Source organism: Orcinus orca, chromosome 5, assembly GCF_937001465.1.
Source record: "Orcinus orca chromosome 5, mOrcOrc1.1, whole genome shotgun sequence".
In the NCBI taxonomy this organism is placed as follows: domain Eukaryota; kingdom Metazoa; phylum Chordata; class Mammalia; order Artiodactyla; family Delphinidae; genus Orcinus; species Orcinus orca.
The window spans coordinates 28,466,652-28,489,314 of record NC_064563.1 but is presented as its reverse complement, the minus strand read 5'-3'; the positions used below and the strand labels follow the sequence as shown (position 1 = coordinate 28,489,314).

Below are 22,663 nucleotides of genomic sequence, written 5' to 3'. Positions count from 1 at the left end.
AAAATACTAAGGAAGCAAGGCCATCTGAAATCAGGAGACCCCCTGCCCACTCCATAAGCTGCCTCTGATGAAATCACCTTACTTCTCAAGCATGTACTTGTCTCATTTGTTGAGCGCGTAAACACCCATCCATTCATCCTCTCAGGGACTCTGAGGAGAATGTGGGATAATATGATGGGTACTTTGAAAATAATAAGGTATTATTTCATTCATGGAAGATGATGAGGGCCGTCACCATTAATTATGGTTATTAAGTATCTATTATTAATACAAATTAATCCTAAATCTCATGAGGAATGAGGTGGGTATAAATAAATAAATGAGATCTAAATGAATGGGTTTAAAGGCAGTCATGATAGTGATTGAGTACCAGCCTTGTTCCTCTCACTTCTACGTGAGTGTTGGGGAGAGGGGAGAGCCCCCCCCGCCACCGACCCTGCTTAATGGAGTGAGTCTGTTGAGAAAGCTGGCCCTGCACTCAACACATCTGGTGAATAAGACACCTTCTCCCCAAAGCAACCCATCCCTCCTTCCCCACCCTGGCTTTCTTCTATTCTCTCTCTCTCCTTCTGACTAGCTAGCTCCCCTGAATTGCCATCCCTTCCTCCTTAGGCTAAGGGACTGAAGATGTGGTCCGGACAGGGGTGTTTGCAAGAGCCGTCCCCATCCCTCTGAAACTCTAACACCCTTTGCAGACCAGCAAACCTGTAGGAGTGGGCCTCCCCTGCCCAGCCTGAGGGACACCCTGAAGCTCAATGCTTCGGGATGAAATGGAATGCTTCCAGAGGCCTCACCTCCTCTCCCAAGGCCCTCCAGCCTCCCACAGTGCCTACTTCCACTTGACCTGCAGGAACCCTTACCAGACACACTATTCAAATTCACATCCAACAATAGATTGTTCTTTCTTTCTGGAGTGGTAGCACCACATTGCGGTTTAGAGCAGAGCCACTCAATTTTAATGTGCAAGACCATCACCTGGAGATCTTGTTAGAATGCAGATTCTGATTCAGAGGGTTGGGGTGGGGCCTGAGATTGTAGTTTCTAACCAGCTCCCTGGGGACACCTGTGCTGCTATCAGGTGCTGCTGCCTATGGATGGCTCACACTTTGCTCAGCAAGGCTTTCCAGCCAGGCTCTGGACACAGACTCACTGTGAGACCTTGGGCAAGTTATTTAGCCTCTGTGGATCTGTAAAATGGGGAAAATACTACTACCACCTCCAAGAGTTGTTGGAAGAACTGATTAAGGCAATGCGTGCTAAGTTCTTAGCCCAGTGAGCGGCACAGAGCAGATGAGAGAGGTCAGTACTCACTGTACCACTGATAAGTGGGGATCACAGGAAGACGAAGTAGGAGCTTTCTCTTAAGGGTGCCTTTCCCTGGGAAGACATTTCAGAGATTTTGAAGAGCACATCGTTCAGGCTTAGCACTGCCTGGAACCACGGCCAACTAATTCCATACCTCTGAATGCAAAGACCGTTAGCATTTTAGGAAAACAAGTCCCTATTAAACAGCGTTTAGTTCGTGGGGAAACCTGGCTTTGGGGAGATTGGGTAGTTCTCCAGCTACGTTGTGTGTGGCCAGCCTCACCCACTTAAATGTCTTTAGGTAGATGGGATCCTTGTTTGTTTATATAAAGTGGCCATAGGTTACACATAGTGAGGAACCCTCCTGAAGATACTGAGGGCGTTCAGGGGTCAGAGCAACTGCGCCTGGCATCAGTGAAGGATTTGGGGCTGGGGTGGAGAGGTGGAGAGCAGTGTGGGGAGTAGGGTGTGGAGGGGTAGGAGCTGGCCTGGGTGGGCCAATCAGGGTGGGAGAAGTAGGAGAAGGAGGGTCAAGCGATGGAAGTAGGGTGCAGAATGGAGCCTAGAACCAAAAGACAACAGTGTGTTTGGAGAAGCAGGGATTATGAGTTGGGTAAGATGGGTATGTTTGTTTCCTATTGTTATTGTACAAGTTGCCACACATTTATAGCTTCAAGCAACACAAATTTATCTTACAGTTTGGAGGTCAGATGTGTGAAATCGGGACTAAAATCGGTGTTGGAAGGGCTGTGTTCTTTCTGGGAGCCCTAGGGGAGAATGGGGTTCCTTGCCCTTTCCAGCGTCTGGAGGCTGCCCACATTCTTCAGCTCATGGCCCCTTCCTCCTTCTTCAAAGTCAGCACTCACACCACACCAGCCTCTGCTTCCTCACATCACCTCTGACTCTTCTGCCTCCCGCTCACTTATAAGGACTCTTGAGATTACATGGGGTTTACCCAGATCATCCAGGCTAATTTCTCATCTCAAAATCCTTCACTTAATCACTTCTGAAGACCCCCTTTGCCAAGTAAGGGAACATAGTCACAGATTTCAGGGATTAGGGTAGAGACATCTTTGGGGACCATTAGTCTGCCTACCAGTTGGGGGTGACTTAAATCCTGGGTGTCTGTCTCCCAGGCTTTTGTGAGAAATGCAACTTATTAAGGAAGTTCCTGAAAAAGAAAAAGAAAAGTTTATTCAAGAGTTTGGAACAAAGGGAAGAAGTTTTCATGACCCAGCTATATTAGCAGGTTCATAAGGAGAACCTCCCCCTCACACAGGGACTGAGGACCAAGGTCATACACGGCATCCTTCATCAGGATCTCTAGGAAGAGCCACAGGAGAGGCAAGGCAGCCCGCAGTCCATGAGGACCTGGGAGAGCACTCGTCCTTGGCCTTCCCTCCCTCTCCTCAGCACCACCCTCCGCTTACCTCCTAAATTCAGAAACTCCCTTAGAGCCTCGGTGTATGTAGGACAAATTCTCCTGTGTGCTTTTCCTTAACTCTCACACTATACCACACTCATAACTCTTCTGACACCAGATGTGTTTTTTTTTCTTTTCCACACCAAGCAATTTTGTCCAACACCAGCTGGGTGTCCTACAATTCAATTCAATTCTGACACTAACTGAAGTTAGCACAGATCCCAGAGATTAAGGGCTCAGTCACAGGAGACGGCTCCCACTTCAGGTGCCAATCTCAACTAGTAGGTTCCCAGGTTACCCACCACTTCTGTCTAGCTCAGCTACAAATCGGGGGTTCCCACGAACCCTTCCTTGGAGTGGATCATTCGCTAGAACAGCTCACAGGATTCAGGGGAACATTTACTTATGTGTATAAGTTTTATATAATAAAATCTACAGATAAAGAGCAGAGATGAACAGCCAGATGAAAAGATACATAGGGCGAGGTCTAGAAGGGTCCCAAACTCAGGACTGTCTGTCCCCATGAAATTGGGGTGTGTTCCGCTCCCAGTACATAGATGTGTTCACCACCCCGGAAGTTCCCCAAACCCCGCTGGGATTTTTATGGAGGTCTCATCATGTAGGCATGATAGATTACTAACTCTTTTTCCATTCCTCCTCCCCTCTCCCCTCACCATAGAATAGCGGGTACGACTGAAAATTCCAAGCTTCCCATCATGGCTTGGCCCTTTTGGTGACTGTCCTCCATCCACCAGATGTCACCTCATTAGAACAAATGACATTTCTATCACACAGGAGATTCCAAGGGGGTTAGGAGTTTGGTGTCAGATGCTCCTGTCACTTAGGAAATTGCCAAGGTCTTCGGAGCTCTGTGTCAGGAACTGGGGTCAGAGACTACACATTAGAACAAAAGATTCTCCTAGCGCCCTTATTTACAAGGATTTTTAGGTCAGGAACCAGAAGTAGAGACCAATATTTTATTTACATATATATCTTATTATCTTACTCACACTCAAGCATAAGAATGAATGCTCTGTGAAGTGGTTTTAAGTCTGAGCATCTCCCCTGCTTCTGCCACACCACTGGAGAGGGAACCTCAGAGGCATGGCCTGGAAGAGCCAAGGCTCCAGGCTCCCCGAGCAGGACCTCGGCCTCTTCCACATGAGGCAGGGCGCCTAGCACGTGGCAGGCTGCATGAGTATTTATTGAATGGATGAATGAATGGATGAATGATGAATGAATATAGTGTGCAGACTTTTCAATGGGATTAAATTATTTAATTAGGGATTCTCCTTTTATGTGTACTTCCTGAACACCTATAACATCTCACAGTTTACCATTATTACACAGGATTCAAAGAATCTTCATTCCTCAAACCAAAACACAGTGGTGACCTATGTGGCCACTTTGCTGTTTCTGTCATGGTGCGTGGTAGGATGGAATGCTGGGCATAGCCTTGGAGCACTTTCTACGTCCCAGCCCTGCACTTTGGGAACATGGCAGGAACAAGAGAAGGCTGTTAGGGGTTGAACTGGGTCCCTCCAAAACAGATGCTAAAGTCCTAACCTCCAATACCTCAGAATGTGACCTTATTTGCAAAGTTGTTGTGAACGGAATTGGTTAACATGAGGTCATACTGGAGTAGAGTGGGCCCGCAAACCAATATGACTGGTGTCCTTATCAAAAGATGGCCATGTGAAGATGGAGGATTGGAGGGATGTATCTGTGAGCCCAGGAGGGCCTGTGGCTACCCAACACTAGGCATGGAGCAGACCTTCCCTCGGAACCCTCAGAAGGACCAACCCTGCCGACACCTTGATCTCAGACTTCTAGCCCACAGAACTGTAAGACCAATAGTTCTTGGTCTTATAAGACCGGTGGGTGCTCCTTCATTGTAGCAGCCCTAGCAGCCTAATACAAAGGCCAACACAGAATTGTGGACTTAGACCTTCCCAGTCTTGTTTGAAGACTTTGTAAAACCTGGTCCTTGAACAGTGTAGCTTGGATAGAAGCCAGGATGAATGAGCCACACTTCTGTTAATGTGGAAGCCCATTTGTATTTTCTGATATCTACAGTCAGACCCAAGCTTGGAAACAGCAGGTGCTTTGCACCCTATCAGTGCTCAGAAGTCCACGCTGAGTGACCACCCTGGGCTTGGAGCTGGTCAGAGCACCCCACTTCTCTCCAAAGCCAGGGAAGGTTGGTGCTGGCAGGATTTTATGTTTCTTTGGGTGTTTTTTTTTGGGGGGGGGGTTTCAGGGGAAGTGGGGAGGGAGAAGAGATATTGCTGGATCCTAAACTGTTCCCAAAGCTTTGTATGAGACTAAAACCCAGGTGTGAAAATTCCACATGGCAAATCTCCCTAACAGACTGGTCTTAAGACCTTGGATGTGCTAATGGATTTAAAACCACAACTGTTCCCTAAAGATTTCCACAAGTTCTTCCAACCTTAATGGCAAACAAAGAACCCAATTTCTTTGCTGTGGAATTCCGAGCTGAGGCAACCTGTTCGCACGTTTTCCCTGGAGGTCGCTGTGAAATGCAAACAGGCCTCTCTACAGAAATCTCTCTGCAGGGGGAACAGGTGATCCACTTGTGGCAGGGATGGGTCTTTTCTGGAGCAACCATGATGCTCACAGCCAAGGCCCACTGACAGTCTGTAATTATAATCAGGCACTCCAGAGGCCACCAGAGCAAGATCCGTGTGGGAAGCCCACACGGTGGAGCCTCTGTGCTGCAGATTCATCCTCTCCGTTTGGAAAGCACACTTGTCTCAGCTACTCTGCCAGAGAGCTGACAGATACACACCGGGCAGGCATGTGGCCGAAGGTGAGACAGGTTAGCCACGTGGCACCTGGTTTACGGAGCCAATACCTGAGGAAATCTTGGCGAGATCTGAGAGGTAGGACATGCTGGCTGACTTGTCCTGTGCTGTGTCTTTGGAGATGGAAACACTTAACCAATTCCGTTCAAGATCAGCTCAATTTTCCAAAGGGGCAGAATTTCTTATTTGAATTATTCAGAGGAGTTTTATTCGCTCACAACGAGATATATATCAACTAAACTATAATTATGTTTCTCTAACGGTATCCACTGAGATGCCTCCTTTTTTTTTTTTTTAACTTGCAAGGAGAAGTCAGACTCTGTATTTCTGGACAACCAGCCTCAATATTCTGACTGGCAGGATGAAAAATTAATTTTCTTCAAATACATTATTGAATAGTTAGCTGCGTCTCAGCAACCTGTTTAATATACTGGGGTCCCCTTCAAAGAGCCTATGATTCATTCTCATCTTTGCCAAGAGATAACATTCAAAAGCACCTGATGACAGGAAACAGGAGTTCTGGGCTCCAGCCCTGCCACTAACAAGCTCTTTCACCTTGAACGAGTCCCTGATATTCTCTGGGCCCGAAGGCTGGTCGAAGCCTCCAGAGGACCCTCCCACCTGCTCTTCTGCAGCTCCTCACAGACATCCATTCCTCCCTCTCTACCTGAAGGCAGGAGCCTGAGGGCTCCCTAGGATGGGGTCTGTCCTCCTTGACACAGGGTGAATCTTTGCCACCCACCTCTCCTTCTTTGCATATCTCTCCGTATAGTGCTCGCTGGGATTCCAGGTCTTTTAAGCGCTCCCCTCACCTTATTTTTAGAAAGGTCATGGGCACTTGGTACCCAGGATTTGGTCCCTATCATGGCTGAAAGGCCGTGTGCCCAGTAACAGAGGAAGAGGCCTCAGGGGAGAGCAGAGAGGGGTTGGCAGAACATGACAGCTGTTCACCTCTCCACTCATGCTTTCACTCATGCGATCTACATTTACCAAGAACCCGGAGACAGACGTGGTCCTTGCCCTCATGGATCTCAGAGTCAAGGACTGGCCTCACCGATGAGATAGCCACCAGCCACGTGTGACCGTCAAACCCTTGAAATGTGGCTAGTCTGAGCTGAGATGTGCTGTTAGTGTGACATGCACAATGGATGGCAAAGACTTCATAAGTAAAACGTGATGTACAATATCTAAGTTTTAATATTGATTACATGTTGAAATGATAAATGGATGTATCAGATTAAATAGAGCATAGTATTAAGTTAATTCACGGTAGCTACTGGAATATGCTGGATTACATATGTGCCTTGAGTGTTGAGAGGGACGTGGGAGGGTGGAGGTGGGCGGGGATGGTGTGGGCTGGCACAGAATAGCCTGGGTGGCATGGTGGGGAGAGAGGCAGCACAGGAGGGCTGGGCACGTCCTGGACCACATGCGGGGAGGGCAGAGAGCTCATGCCAGGAACAATGGAAGTGGATGACGGTAATGAGGGGCAGGCAAACACCAACCATAACCCCTACTTTTCTTAAGCCCTCACTATGTCAGGTGCTGTTCTAAGTGTTTTATAGGTACTAAGTCATCTAAATGCAGTACTCATGAGGTGGTTACTATTGTCATCATTTCCATTTTATAGATGAAGAAACTGAGGCATAGAGAGGGGGTGTGGCTTGCTTGTCCTGTCACATTTTGCTCTCCCATAGCCAGGAAGTAGTCAAATGAGAATTTGAACCCGCGAGGCCTGATTCCAGAGCGTCAGCGTTGAACATGCTACAGCCCCTCTCTAGGGTCGGGCTGAGGGGTGAGCACCTTGTGGGGAATGGGCACCTCCACAGGTTTGGGGCAGCACAGAGCCCAGTCTGAGGAGACAGGAAGGCTCCTGGGGGCAAGGAGTTTGGGGGAGAAGGGCAGAGACTGATGGTCCCATGACACCTGTACTGCCAGGTTCTCTGCCCACCCTGTCACGAGCTGTCCCTTCACCCACTGTGCTCCAGCCACAGGGCCACCGCCTGCACTGTTCCCTCTGTCTTGAACATTCTTACCCCACTGGTCCCCTCACCTGCCTCCTTTCCTTCACCATCACTTCCGGTCTCCATAACTAGGTAAACCTCCCAATTAGGGGCTCATATGGCACCTGGTACCTCCCCTTCCTAGTATTTCTTTCAGATATAATGTTACATTTATTTATGCGAGCGTTTTATTTTCTGCCTATTCCCTTAGGGAAGGAACTGCGTCTGTTTTCCCTCACTTTTTATACTCCACACCTAGAATAATTCCTGACCCATAACTGCTATCAATCAATATCCACTGAATACATAATCAAATCTTCCTGCAACATGGGTGTTCTAGCCATTGCACAAATAAAGAAACTGGCACTCAGCAAGTTTAAGAAACTTGCCCCAGGTCCAAGTCCAGGTAAGAGGGCAGAGGGGAAATTTCCTCCGAGCTGGCTCACTCCAAAACCACTGCCTCTCAGTGGGACTGCGAGGATGTGCTGATGCTCCCAGGATGGGCATCAAAGCCAGAGGCTGCGGGGAGGACTGAGCAATAGGCATGGACCCTTTCCTGGCCAGAGTCATACTGGGACTCACCCGTATCTGACAACTTTTACCCTCCTTCCTTTACCCCATGAGGCTCCCACCTTCCGGAGCTCTCCATGCCTGCTGAGCTTTTGCAATCCTTCCTCTTGTGCTGCCAACCTGATGAGGTTGCCAGGATTCCAAGTGTTTGTTTGTTTGTTTTTTGGCGATACGCGGGCCTCTCACCATTGTGGCCTCTCCTGTTGCGGAGCACAGGCTCCAGACGCGCAGGCTCAGTGGCCATGGCTCACGGGCCCAGCCGCTCCGCGGCATGTGGGATCCTCCCAGACCGGGGCACGAACCCATGTCCCCTGCATCGGCAGGCGGACTCTCAACCACTGCGCCACCAGGGAGGCCCAATTCCAAGTGTTTGACACACATATGGGCTCATCCCGATGATCATGCTCCAGCTTCCTGAGCTGGACTCTTGTCACCCTTTTCTTTCTTTTTTTTTTTTTTTAAAAAAAAACATTTATTTTTCACAGTTCTAGAGGCTGGAATCCAAGATTAGGGTTGCCACCCTTTTCTAGAGGAACCAATTCCACTGTTGCTTTTACTGTAATCATTCATTCGTTCGGTAACTGTCAAGTGGCCATCATTTCCCTTACACCATACCTCGAGAAGCTCACAGTCTTTTGCGGGAGGGGGTTGCACCCACAGGATGAGATTGTAAACACCTCAACCCCATCCTAAAGTGACTCCATTTCAACCCCCTTTCTCGAGCCGAGCGATCCGCTTGGTCTTTGTGCAGCTGATTACGATCAGGGAAAGAGCAGCAGAGGAGAAATAGTCTCTTTCCTAACTGTCTAATTGAAGACATGTGCTTCCCGGCCTGTGAAAATATTGAACTCACTCTGTACACGGTTGCTTACAAACTGCAACAGGCAGGCCGTGCCTCCGAGGCTCAGATCGGAGCCCCGGGGCCCTGACAGGTGTCAGCTGTTCAGGAAATTCAGGAGGAAAATGTCTGCATGTGAATTCCATGGCACGTCCTGGAAACCAAAACCAGGGAGGAGTGAAAAAGCTGGGCAGGCTTGCGAGGCTTTTTGTTTTGGGGGGCAAGGGAGTCCTAATGCTTACTGGGGAAGCTGGGAGAAATGAGTGATCAGAGGCAGGAAAGCTTCAGGGTCGGCGGGGAGGGATGCGGGCAGTGGGGGGGTGGGAGACGGTGGCATATGGTGGACAGTGGGAAACACTGGCGGAAATCTTCCTGTTGTGTTCACTGTAGCATTCCCAGTGCCCAGAAGTGCCTGGGACATAGTGGGCGCTCAATCAACCTGTGTTGAATGAACTGGATGAATCTCACACCATGTGTCTTCTGAGATTTTTTGTTGCAGGTGATGTTCATAGGTGCCCAACAGGAGAATAAAATAAATGAGGTCAGAAAATTCGGCAAACTGACTATTCTATCTGCCACATTAGCATATTAAGTTCTCTGAGGCGGAGGTTCTCAAACTTAGCCCATCTGAATCACCTGGAGGGCCTGCTGAAACACAAGCTGCCAGGCCCCACCTCCAGAGTTCCTGTTCAGTGGGTCTGGGGTGGAGCCTGAGAATTTGCATGTCTAGCAAGTTCCTCAACGTCTTAGCTCAGGCTGCTATAACAAAATACCACAGACCAGCAGTTTAGACAACAGACATTTATTTTCTCACAGTTCTGGAGTCTGGGAAGCCCCAGATCAAGGTTCCTGCAGATATGATTGCTGGTGAAGGCCCACTCCCTGGGCTGCAGATGGCTGCCTTCTCCCTGTCTCTCATGACAGAAAGAAAAGGAGGGGACTCTGGTCTTTCTTCCTCTTCTAATAAGGGCACTAATCCCACCATGGGGGCCCCACCTGCATGACCTCATCGAAACCTAATTATCTCCCATAGACCTCACCTACAAACATCATCACATTGGGGGTTAGGCCTTCAACATATGCATTTTGAGGGGATACAAACATTCAGTTCATAGCACTAGGTGATGCTGATGCTGCTGGTCTCACACTCTGAGAACCACAGTTCTGAGTCACCTTGCAAAAAGAAATCGGTTTTACTGTGTTCAGTAAAACTTTTCCAAAATATTCTTGTCTCTGGAAGCCATTGTTCATGGTACATCTTGCAGGACAGTGTTTTACAAAACCCAGTTGGGAAAGAAGCCTGAAAGGGTCTGCAGAGAACATTTTCCTGAGTGATGGCTAGTGAGGGGCCACATAGCCATTGGCTGGTCCTGTCCCGCCTACTCACTCCTGCAGGACACAGAGCCCTTGGAATGCACAGTCCCCACTTCACTGAGAGCAGGATTTGTGCTCTAACCTCTGGCTCGCACATCAACTCAGGCAACCCTACCTCTGTGGGGCTTTGCAGAATTTGCCAATTAGCCCAAGCCTGGGCAAGAGAAGCTTTGGCCTGGATGAGAGACCAATTGAAGTGCACTTTTTCACTAAGTGGAAATGAGGCCTATTAGTAAGGCCTGAAAGTTAAGGGATCTTCCCAGGGTGTCATGCTGGGGGGTGGTGGGAAGGAAAAAACCAGCTGGTCCAGTGAGTTGGTTATGTAGGCAAAAATCATAGAATGGTGCCAGAGTCCCACGTAAATCATAGTTGCCTAATAACAGTGTGTCGTCTCTCCCCATGGATGAGGGTAGCTCCAGGGTGCTAGAAATTCTTGGTTTACACTCTCCAAGCACAAATTACGAGGACAGTTTTTCAGGATGGTTTTGAAGATTTGTCCGAACGTTCCTCAACCAAATTGCAAATGGGGGTGGTCTGTGTGACTCAGATTACCTTTCATGTTTCCTGCTCCCCTGTGCTCCGCTGCCCTGAGTCAGCAGTTGTTTTTTAATTTTTTTTATTTTAACATCTTTATTGGAGTATAATTACTTTACAATTGTGTGTTAGCTTCTGCTTTATAACATCGTGAATCATCTATACATATACATATATCCCCATATCTCCTCCCTCTTGCGTCTCCTGCCCTCCCACTCTCCCTATCCCACCCCTCTAGGTGGTCACAAAGCACCGAGCTGATCTCCCTGTGCTATGCGGCTGCTTCCATCTAGCTATCTACCTTACGTTTGGTAGTGTATATATGTCCATGCCACTCTCTCACTTTGTCCCAGCTTACCCTTCCCCTCCCCGTATCCTCAAGCCCATTCTCTAGTAGGTCTGCATCTTTATTCCCATCTTGCCCCTAGGTTCTTCATGACCTTTTTTTTTTTCAGATTCCATATATATGTGTTAGCATACGGTAATTTTTTTTCTCTTTCTGACTTACTTCACTCTGTATGACAGACTCTAGGTCCATCCACCTCATTACAAATAGCTCAATTTCATTTCTTTTTATGGCTGAGTAATATTCCATTGTATATATGTGCCACATCTTCTTTATCCATTCATCTGTCGATTGCTTTTTGACAGGAGGCCCAGCGGGTGCTTTCTGAGCTGTCATAAACACTTACTGCTGAAAACCCACTGAACTTCTCCCTGCCAGTTCAGAAGTGCAGGCAACCTCCTGGGGAAATCTTAAATAGATTTGCAAATAAGAGTGGCGTCTTTGCTCTGGCATGTGGTTGATCTTGGCACTAACTAAGACTTCATCTTTCTAATGTTCCAAAACAGTGGCCTGAGGGCAGATGGCCTTGCAGGTCCTCAGTGAGAACCCAGTTTGCATGCTTTCTGTCCTCCTGGTTCAATAGCTCTCCATTTCAGGAGCTCTCCAGTTCAGTTTTGACCTACCCTGCAGGAGCTTATATAGCACTGTCATCTGAATCTAACACTTGATAAGGCTGTTGCAATAAAGAAAAGCTTTCTAGAACACAAGGCACTAAAATAAAATAACACACTCCTTAGCGTGGTGTACAAATTTCTCAGGATCCCAGCCGCACTGCTCTCCACTAGCATCACCGCTGGCCTCACACATCTGACAGGATGCTGGTTGGAATGTATCCTTCTATCATGCGTAGAATTCATCTCTCTTTATTGCTTTATCAAATTTTTCATTTTGCTCTAATCTCATCTCTCTTCCAATTCACTAACTCTTTTGTCAGCTTTCTCGATTTTTTGTTTGTTTGTTTCAACAACTATGTCTTTTATTTCTGACATTTCTCTTTGCTTCTTTTTCAAACCTGCCTTCCCCTAACCCCCTTCCAATTGCTCCATTTTCTCTGGTTCCTGGAACGTGAGTTTTGATGCTTTTTCTCACACACGCAAAGGATTGTTCCCTCTTTGTTTTATCAGTGTTTACTCTGAGCTCATCTCTGGCAGGAATTGTCCTGCTCATGCCCTAGGTTGTGGGCACATGTCTGTCCAGAGGTTTTGAGTATGTCTTTGATAAAGGCCTAAAGACTTCAAGGATACATTTTTTAAAAATATATCTATTTATTTATTTACTTTTATTTTTGGCTGCGTTGGGTCTTAGTTGCGGCATGCAGGATCTTTCGTTGCAGCTCGAGGGCTCTTTGTTGTGGCACATGGGCTTCTCTATAGTTGTGGCACGCAGGCTCCAGAGCACGTGGTCTCAATAGGTACGGTGCGCAGGCTTAGTTGCCCCACGGCAGATGGGATCCTAATTCCCTGACCAGGGATCCAACCTGCGTCCCTTGCATTGGAAGGCGGATTCTTAACCAATGGACACCAGGGAACTCCCAAGGATGCATTTTTATAGTGTCTGAGTTCTGGATTTCCACACCATGTGGGCTGTTTACACTTGGAGCCAATGCGCATGCTTAGAGCAGGCTTGGGTGTGTAACATCTCAGAGGAGACATGTGTCAGAGAGGTTGGCTGGCTTCCTCCCAGCATCCTTAGGTTGATGTCAGTGGTTGTCCCAAGACCCAGGCTTCAGACAGTCCCAGGCTTTATGCAGACATGCCAACTCGAGTTTTCTTTGCACGGGGACCTGAGACATTCCTCACTTTCGTGGGCTTCGAAACCATGGCTGATAGCCTGAGCCTTTCTAACTCTCTTATTTTTGTTTTATTTTGTTATTGTTGTTGTTATAGTTTGTGCAGCATCTCAATGTGTTTGGAAAAGGAAAAGAGTTTCCAGGTTTGTTCAGGTTGAAAATATGCTCTAAGCATTGGGGGTGCTTTATTTTAGCTCATTTCACACGGTAACCCTACGATGTAGATACTATTATTATCCTCACTGTACAGATGGAGTTGAGGATTAGGAAGCTTTACGTATTTTCCCAAAGTCCAGAACATAATTCCCCAGAAATTCCTAAAGCAGATGTGACACCCAACCCGTGACCCCCAGGCTTGACCTGCATGGACCCCCCACCCCCTCCTTGGCTGCCCTGCTCACCACACTCTGTGGCTGCCTTCAGCCCCAGGGCAGCCCCTCACTCTGTCTGCCCCCCACTCATACCAAAGCTTTCCCACCCTTCCCCTGCTACATTTGGCCCGCTTCCCCTGCTGAAATGCTTTGCATCTTGCAACAGCCTGTCCCACACATACTTTCTCAGCCTTTCCCCTCTCTAGTACTTATTATAAGCTCTGAGTAGGAGCGAGGGTGAAGAGATGAGAGTGGACAAGAGAAGCATCATCAGAACTTGGCAGTAACTTAGCTGGAGGGAGGGGCAGAGGGAGGAAGTTGAAAGCAATGCCCAGTGTCCCAGCTTGGATGACAGATTGGATGAAGGAGCATTTGCTGAGGCAGGGAACACAGAACAGGGAGCAGGCAGGGCTGGAGCACGGGGCTGTAGAGCTCAATATTGGACATGGTGAGTTTGAAGTGCCTGTGGAACATCTAGTGGACCATTCAGGGGCAATCTGACATGTGAGTCCATCGCTCAGAAGATAAGTATCTGCTCAAGATCCTGATTTGGCAGTCTGCATGCAAAGCTGAGCCGGTGGCTGTGTATGGAATGGAAAGAAGAGAGGCCAAGCAGGGAAGCCCACCATGGGGTTGTGGTTCACTTAACATCCAGTAGCAACGCCTTGAGGTTAGAAACCATGTCATTTCTTTCCCTGTATTTTCTAATAATTTTCTGCCCAAGACACAACTGGTCCTCCTGCTTTACAGGGTTGCAGTGAGGATTAAATAGTACAAGGGAGAGGAAAAGCTGCTTTGACATTGAGAAGCTTGTTCCAAGATTGATTGTTGCTATGACGACCATCCTCCTGCAGCCCCCAAACCCCCACAAGTCCTGTTGCGTACAGAAGAAAAGCTGTTCAAGTCCTCGGGCCTCAGTTCCAAGCTATCCTTGCAGCCTCATCTGCCACTCCTCACCTTGCCCAAACCAACGTGACCCCTCCAAGCTCTGTGTCTGTGCTCCTTCCCTCCTCCCAGTGCAATCAGACACCCGCCCCCTCCACGGCATCACCCTGGTGCCTTGCACAAATCTGTGGACATGAGTCACAACTATTACAAGCTTTTCTGTCAATTCTGCGTCTGAACTGGAAGCTCCATGAGGGCAGGTGCCTTCTTTTCTTCAAAAAGCAGGATATGCAGTTAGTAAATGTCTATAGGAGTGAGTGAATGAGTGAATCTCCATTTGCCCCAAACCTACTAGCTTCTTTGCCAATTGAAAGGACAGATGAATGAGGGAATAAAAGGTTTCTGCTCCATCTTCCTGGAATTTTTCCTTGCCATCTATTCCTAATGAAATCTTAACAGTTTTAGCCACCCTAAATGCCACCTTCTCCCAACCAGAAGTCTGGATCTCACAGTGCTTTGCACCTTGTCTGTAGGACTTATCTCAATTCCGATTGCATCTGAGTCTTCTGTGTATTTGATACCTAACCACCACCACCATGCCCTGCCCCAGACTGAAAATCTTGCAGGCAAAGCATGTATCTGATAAGTGCTGCATCCCAAGCGGCCCTTAGTACATTCCCTCGCACATTGGTTCATAGGTAAATGTATCTCACATTGAATAACTGCGTTCAAAAATACCTGACTCCCTAGGAAAACCAACTCAGAACTTCCAGTGTGGCCCATTCGAGGACATTTGGACCAACTTGTGGGCAGCCTGATCTCCTCCCCTGTCATGGGAGGCTTCCCCAGTCTCCAACTCAACCCTGCAGTACCAGCCTGCTCCCAACTCAGACCTCCTTGGCGTTGTCCCTGCCATCAACCCTTTTGGGCGGATATCCAGCATTTGTCCCTGGGCCTCGATCTCTGATTCACTCCCCAGCTAGACAGCAGCGGCCGCCAGACACCGTGGGAACACACCTGCAGGTTTCCAGAGGGCAAAGCGTCTTTGGGCCAGCTGAGGGCTTGGGCATTGTCTCTGGGGATGGCATTGGACATGCCTGGTGCCAGCTGGGTTCCCCAGGGATTCATGCACACTCAGGAATGAAAGTTCCTCTCTCCCCCCAGGAAAGGTCACTTTGCCTAATTTCCTCCTTTCATGGTGGAGCCATTGCCTTGACACAGTTATTTTTGCTGCCTCCTGGCTTGATCATTTTTCAGTTTCCCTGCAGAGGGTTAATGAGGGTCTCTTTCTCATCACAGATCCACATATATGAAACCCTAATTAGGCGTTACCTTTAGCTGCCTTCATAGATTACGTGGTGCAGGAAGTCTGCAGGAGTAAGCCCAGTCTGACTGATAGCCTCTGTTTGGACGCCGAGTTAGGAGCTCACTGGGGAAGCTCCCAACCTTTACTACCTCTAGGTCAGCTCAGGCTGCTCCCCACTCCCAGAAGGCCCTACCTTCTGACCTCGGAAAATATAAATCTTGCCATCTTTTGTGACCCATATTAAAATAAGATAAAAACGTATCCCCCTTCCAAATTGCCATATTAAAATAAGATAGAACGTATCCCCCTTCCAAATTGCCATATTAAAATAAGATAGAACGTATCCCCCTTCCAAATTGCCAGGATTTTCTATTTTTTTAAATCCTCAGTGTGGTAAAGGTACAGTGCACGAGCAGTCTCACACTGTGTGGCAGGGGTATAAATAAGCACAAACTACTGCAGGAAAAAATTGGATGATGTATGGTCAAGAGCCTTCAGAAATACCTCCAACGTTTGATCCAGTAATTCCATTCCAGGAATCTCTTCCAAGGATATAATCAGAAATGCAGAGAAATATCTGTGCAAAAACAAATTCCTTGTGGTGTCATTTATAACTGCTGGCACGCAATGAACACCTGAGAATAAGGGAATAAGGAAGTGTACAATATAGTATGGCATCATGGAGCGCACCCATATTATACAGCCATGTAAAATGAAGACAGTAAAGGCATTTTAATACTGATGTTAAGTGAGATAAGCAAACTTTCAAGTTGTATGTACAGGGTGTTCCAAATAGACCTTTCCCAACTCTTTTTTCATGGGATGCTTACAGGAATGCTATAAATAGAAAAGTTCCGTTTTCCCAAAAGGTTGAAAAATTGTTACAGGTGTATACTTTGAGGCTGCTGGGAAGCTTGGATAGGCTAATGACATGGGAAATGAAAAAACAAAAACAAAAACCAAGGCTTCACTGTTTTTTAAGGTGGGACGTCACTGCTTTTAGGTGGGACATCACAGGGGCTGCTGTTCATGGAGCACATTTCAGAAAAGCTGGGGGATGTGGGGATGCCTAGGAGAAGATGGTGACGTTGACAGGGATTGCTACTCCTGTGAAGCTACGGACTTATTTTGCTTCCTCCTTGGCATTTTTTTGTATTGTCCTACAAAAATGCTGTGAGTGTTGGGAAAGAAAGCGGGCCAGAGAACCAGCCTCCATCCAGCTACGGCAGATGCAGAGTGATGTAGAGTCAGCCAGTGCATGGATTCAACATGGCAGCCGGGCCCGAGAGGGAGGCCACTGGAAGAGTGGTGATGGTGGCCTGGGCAGGGGAGCCCCCCAGTGCTGCCTGATGGGGTTCTGCCTGTATTTCCAAGGGCATGAGGTGTGGACAGGGTCACGGCACTGCCATCTGTCCGCTCTCCACCCTGGGACTGGTCAGAGGTTTCCTGATGCCTCAGAGACCATCTACCCAGGATGCTCTGACTGGCCATCCATGATTGCAAACCCCAAGTCCAGTGTGCATTGGGTCTCCCTGGATTAGATGCTTCCTCATTCAGAACTCTCCTTAGTTCCCCACTCTTTCATCACCCCTAGACTGTGTCTTCAGATCTTTGGTGCCACACCTACACCCCTAGGTCAGCCTCACCTGGGTCAGAGACCCACCCCAAGATCCCTGCACCCAGCCCAGTGTCTGGTCTCAGGCATTAAGCAAGAGGTGGGTGTAAGTAGAGTTAGGACCTCTAGTGAGATGTATCAGGTACTGAGCTGTACACAGTGAAGTGTAACAGGATTTTGGAGACATCTGCCTGGACCCCTCCTGCTTACCTTCCAAGGGCCCCTAAAATATTCATCAGGCTTTATCAGGTTAATGGATTTCAAAAGAAGCAATTTTCTGAGACATGAAACAGAACCGTATAAAAAGAACATTAAGGGGAAAAAATCTTATTCCAGAATGAAAGGGAAAAGATCATTTAGCATCCCTTTCGTGTTATCTATTCATGAGAAACAGCACATTTAACCCAGAGCGGGGTGTAGGGAGGACTTTGATGTCCTCACTTGGGGTCACCTTCATGCAGAACTCATCTGTCTGCGTTGCCACAGACGGCAGGGGCAATGGAGACAAGAGGACACAGATGAGAGACACTTCCGAGGTGGACTCCACAGGGTACAGAGGGATTTGAGGGAGAGGGAGTGGGGAGGAGAGAGAGCCTAATGCGACTTCCAAGACACTTGCTTAGGGGGCCGGAGGGAGGCGGCTCCCATCCCCAGCCTTGTCACCTTTTATGCTTCCTATCGCTTTTCCCAAGACATGTGCCATACTGGTTTCTATTTTGCATGATGCTGTGGGAGTTGAGCATCTTGAGGTCAGGAATTGTGACTTTATCCTGGCCCCCAATGTCTCTACCCACCCATTAAGGTTAGATGTTCATTCCCAGGCCTAAGACCAGAAATCACAGGTGCAAAAGTTGTGAGGGGACATGAGTGCAAGAGTGCTGTGCACTGAGTCCAGCCAGGAGGACCCACTTGTTGTTCTTCTCTAGCTCCCCAGGCACTCCAAGGAAGGATAAAACTGAGTCCTCTTGGGCAGACTGTCTGTCTCAGAATTTATTTTGCTTGGGTTGAAGGGAGGGTGAGACTACAACAGCTCCTCAGACAAGCCTTAATCTAGAGACAAAGGAATTGCCGGTGTGGGGGGGTTCCTATTCTTCTGAAACTCATTCTTCTTCCTCTTCCCATGGTCATTGCTTTCTCGTTGATCCTTCCTAACTCCTAATTTTTTCCTCTTCTATTTTCTTCTTTCTCTTTCCCTTCCTCTGCCCCTTCTCTATCTTCTTCTTCATTTCTACTTCCAATCTAGCATCCTTCCCGGAGCTTAGAAAAACAATTTTAATTCTACTCTCTCTCTATTGAAAAACTAAGAAAAATTTGATACAGCGCAAATTTATCGGACACCTCCACCTGTCCACCAAGGACTTGCCAGCCTAGAGAGCTGGTTATTATGTGACCGAGATAATCTGCCGATAGCCAAATGTTTGCCTGACGATTAGCTTCTCAGGTGTTCCTCTACTCCACGGTTTGCCCCATCACGTTTGATTTGAGTTTCTATAACCTCAGTGCATATCAACCATTATGTTCATTGAGTTCTTTGCAATAAACATTGTTGATCTAAAGGTCTCTTCTCCCTCTCTCATAATTAGAATAACAGTCTGTTTGATGTTTCACTGCCTATTCAATTTTAAGTGTTGCTTCTCTTTCTTTCCACTAGATTTGTGACAAAGAATGGCATTACTATGTCATCAATGTGGAGTTTCCTGTGGTTACCTTATACATGGATGGAGCAACGTATGAACCATACCTGGTGACCAACGATTGGCCCATTCATCCGTCTCACATAGCCATGCAACTTACGGTCGGCGCTTGTTGGCAAGGTAACCCTAAGTCCAGACCTTCTTCCTGGCCCATTTGCGTACGGTCCATGAAAGGTACTGACAGAGAAAAGGGCAAAGCAAGTGGTATGAGAATCAGCCAGGAAAATTTTCTATCCCTTACTAATAAAACAGGACTTATAAAAATAAGGATGAATCCAGGCACTACGCTTGTATAATAATAAAGCACTTGGCTGGAGACCAGATTTTGATTTTAGATAAACGTGAGAATTTCAGGTTGCCTCTGAGTTGCTCATGCCTTTTATTGTTCTGGAACCTTAGCCGGTTTCAAACTGGGGCTGTGTGGGGCTGAATGTGGAATCTTATAACAAAATTGCCAGTTGGCTCTGCTGACTGCTACACAGGTCAGGAGCCAAGGATCTCTCTTTATTCCCAATCAAATTATCCAAGACCCCAACCCTCTATACCGGGAATTCACAAATATGTGGGACGGAGGGAGCGGGTGGATTGCGCATAGGTTCAAAGCCACGAGAGGCCGCCCTCAAGTTCTGCTAAGCTCTGAGCCCCTTCCCTGCTCCCCAGGGATGGAGGCTCTTTGCTGCCTTCTCGCTTGAAGGTCCCTGCTCCCTCCTCATTTCCTCTGCTGCTGCCTCTCCTCCAGTCCCTGCACCCAGGCTAATCTCTTTGGAAGCAGGAAAACCAGCCCTCTGAGCATGCAGGTAGCCTCTCTATTCCCCACTCAGATTTGCTGGCATCTTTGTCTTTGCCCCTTAGCAGCTGGGGTGTTTTGAAGTACCAATGGGAGAGCAGAGGGGAAGTAAAATGCTCCCCAAATAAGCAGGTTAGCACTGGGAGACGACTCGAACTCGTGTTGATGGATTCTTTGAAAGTTACTAAGATCGGTGGCCTTGACCATTCACCATGGGGGCTTAGGGGAAAGGCGGGTTATGGTATAAGAGTAAGTCTTCAGAGGGCTGGCTTCCTCTAGGGGAGACATAGGCCCCTCTGCACTGGGACGAAGAGTGAGTTCTGGGCAGCCCCATGCAAGAGAAGATGACACGAAGGGCAAATGGTGCAGCCCTGGGAGCACTAGAGACACAAAGTCCGGGAAGGAAACAAAGCAGGAATGAGGCAACAGAAGAGAGTATATATTTTTTAATTGGAGTATAGTTGATTTACAATATTGGGTTAGTTTCAGGTGTACAGCAAAGTGATTCAGAGATATATATGTGTGTGTGTATATATTCTTTTTCAGATTCTTTTCCCTTATAGGTTATAACAAACTATTGAGTATAGTTTCCTCTGCTATACAGTAGGTCCTTGTTGTTTATCTATTTTATATATAGTAGTGTGTATATGTTAATCCCAACCTCCTAATTTATCCCTCTCCCCACTTTCCCCTTTGGAAACCATAAGTCTGTTTTCTATGTCTGTGAGTCTATTTCTGTTTTGTATATAAGTTCATTTGTATCTTTTCTTTTTAGATTCCACGTATAAACCAATCATATGATATTTGTCTTTCTCTGTCTGGCTTACTTCACTTAGTGTGATCATCCCTAGGTCCATCCACATTGCTGCAAATGGCATTATTTCATTTTTTTTTATGCCCGAGTGAGAGAGTGTGTTTTTGAGCAGAAGTCACCTACTTGAAGTCTGACGTACATCACGGGATGGTAGAAAGCTTCTCAGACATTTCAGTAGAATGTGATAGGGGCTTCCTCAGTATTGCAGAGTTCCCCAGGATAACAGGAAAGGAAGACAGTGTCATCTGGCAAGAGTCCATGAAACTAATTAGTATAGCAAGGCACCAATTTAGAGGTTGCACAGGAATCATTAGTCACTAAACACAGCTGTGCTGGAGCGATGGCTCAGTGCCCCAGCTGGACACCCCCAGTCAGCCCGTGGATATTCCAGAACATAGCTTGGATGCTGCCCATAAGATAAGGGGGCCCCAGTCATGTCCTCGCCATGAACCTTACCACTGCTCTTCCCTAGAGGCCCTCAGGGACCACATCTGGATCCCTGTCACCCCAGCCTGCAATGGAAACCTGCCCCGAACTCTAACAAGGCCAGTTGAAACCACTTTTTCCCGGTTACATGCCAACTGGGCAGACCAGCCCCACCAAAAGAAAGTGATTTTATAAAGAATTAAGATGGTCTCTTTGGATCAGTTAGAATAGGCTAAGTTGTGCTGTAGTGACAACCAAGCCCCAGTTCTCAGTTATTTAAAATAATTCTCACTTCATATCCACTGCAGAAGAGAGGGGGCTCCTCTCTGCTTTTCCCAAGCAGACAGAGCAGCCACACTGCTGCACGCTGAGAAAGAAGAAAAAGAAAGCATGAGGGATGGTGCACAAGCCCTTAAAGCTTCTGCCTACAAGGGACACCAGTCATTTCTACTCACACATTATTGGCCAAAGCAAGTCACATGGCCACACCTAACTCCAACAAAGCCTGGAAGTGAAATCTACAATATGTCTGGAAGAAAAACTGAAACTATTGTACGAACGACACTGATGAACACTATGGTCTGTCCACTTAGTCAGCGATGTTCGTTTGACTGCCCTTCCCACATTAAAAATACAGCCACCCTTCTCTAAATGAGACAACCTCTGAGTCCCACCTGTGACTGGCTCCAAGCTCAATGTACAGGTTCTCTGAGTGATTCCTGATGATCTTTCCATTGGGTTGAGATGCACAGGAGGCTCTATATCTGGCCCAGATGCGGCTCCACTCGCTCTGGAGACCTATACACTAACAAGAAGAAGTATTTGCTACCACCACAGCCATCACCCCCTCCATACGTGCACGTGCACACAAACACACGTGCACGTGCGCGCACGCACACACACACACACACACACACACACACACACACTATACAACAGTGGAATGAAGCAGAATAACCAAAAAACATTTCCACTATGTAAGAGGAATAGTTAGAGAAACACAGCAGTCTTTGGTCCATAGCAATTCTGAAATCCCTCTGGGCAGATGCTGTAAGGGCCGCTGCGCTAGGGTGGGACATGTTCTTTGTGATCCTTGACTCCATTCTCTGGGAGTTGATTCCTTCCTCAATATCCACCTAGGCCACATCTGAAGATGACATTGTCACTCCATAAATAGAAGTTCTAATATTATACCTGATGACAATTTATTTAAAAGCTATACCACAAAAATGCTTTTCAAACCAAAGTGTACGTTCATTTTAAAAGAATGTGGGAGAGGGACTTCCCTGGTGGCAAAGTAGTTAAGAATCCACCTGCCAAAACAGAGGACACGGTTTTGAGCCCTGGTCCGGGAAGATCCCACGTGCCGCGGAGCAACTAAGCCTGTGCACCACAACTACTGAGCCTGGGCTCTAGAGCCCATGTGCCACAACTACTGAGCCCATGTGCCACAACTACTGAAGCCCACGTGCCTAGAGCCTGTGCTCCACAACAAGAGAAGCCACTGCAATGAGAAGCCCGCACACCACAACAAAGAGTAGCCCTCGCTCACCGCAACTAGAGAAAGCCTGCGCACAGCAACAAAGACACAATGCAGCCAAAAATAAATACAATAATTTATTAAATTTATTAAAAAAGAAAAAAAGAACTTTTCAAGGAAAAGCCCACATGCAGCAATGAAGACCCAATGCAGCCAAAATAAATAAATAAATAAATAAATAAAGATTTTTAAAAATGCTTTAAAAGAGTGTGGGAGAA

The 22,663-nt window shown here is 47.4% G+C and overlaps 1 protein-coding gene across 1 annotated transcript in view; it reads left to right on the top strand.

Annotated features, from left to right (window-relative positions):
* CLSTN2 (calsyntenin 2) overlaps nucleotides 1-22,663 on the top strand; it is a 655,487-nt gene that overhangs the window by 585,069 nt on the left and 47,755 nt on the right. Inside the window, exon 9 of the mRNA XM_004278975.3 lies at nucleotides 18,836-18,998. Within this exon, the coding sequence (XP_004279023.1) occupies nucleotides 18,836-18,998 (163 nt within the window). The remainder of the gene's footprint in view (nucleotides 1-18,835; nucleotides 18,999-22,663) is intronic.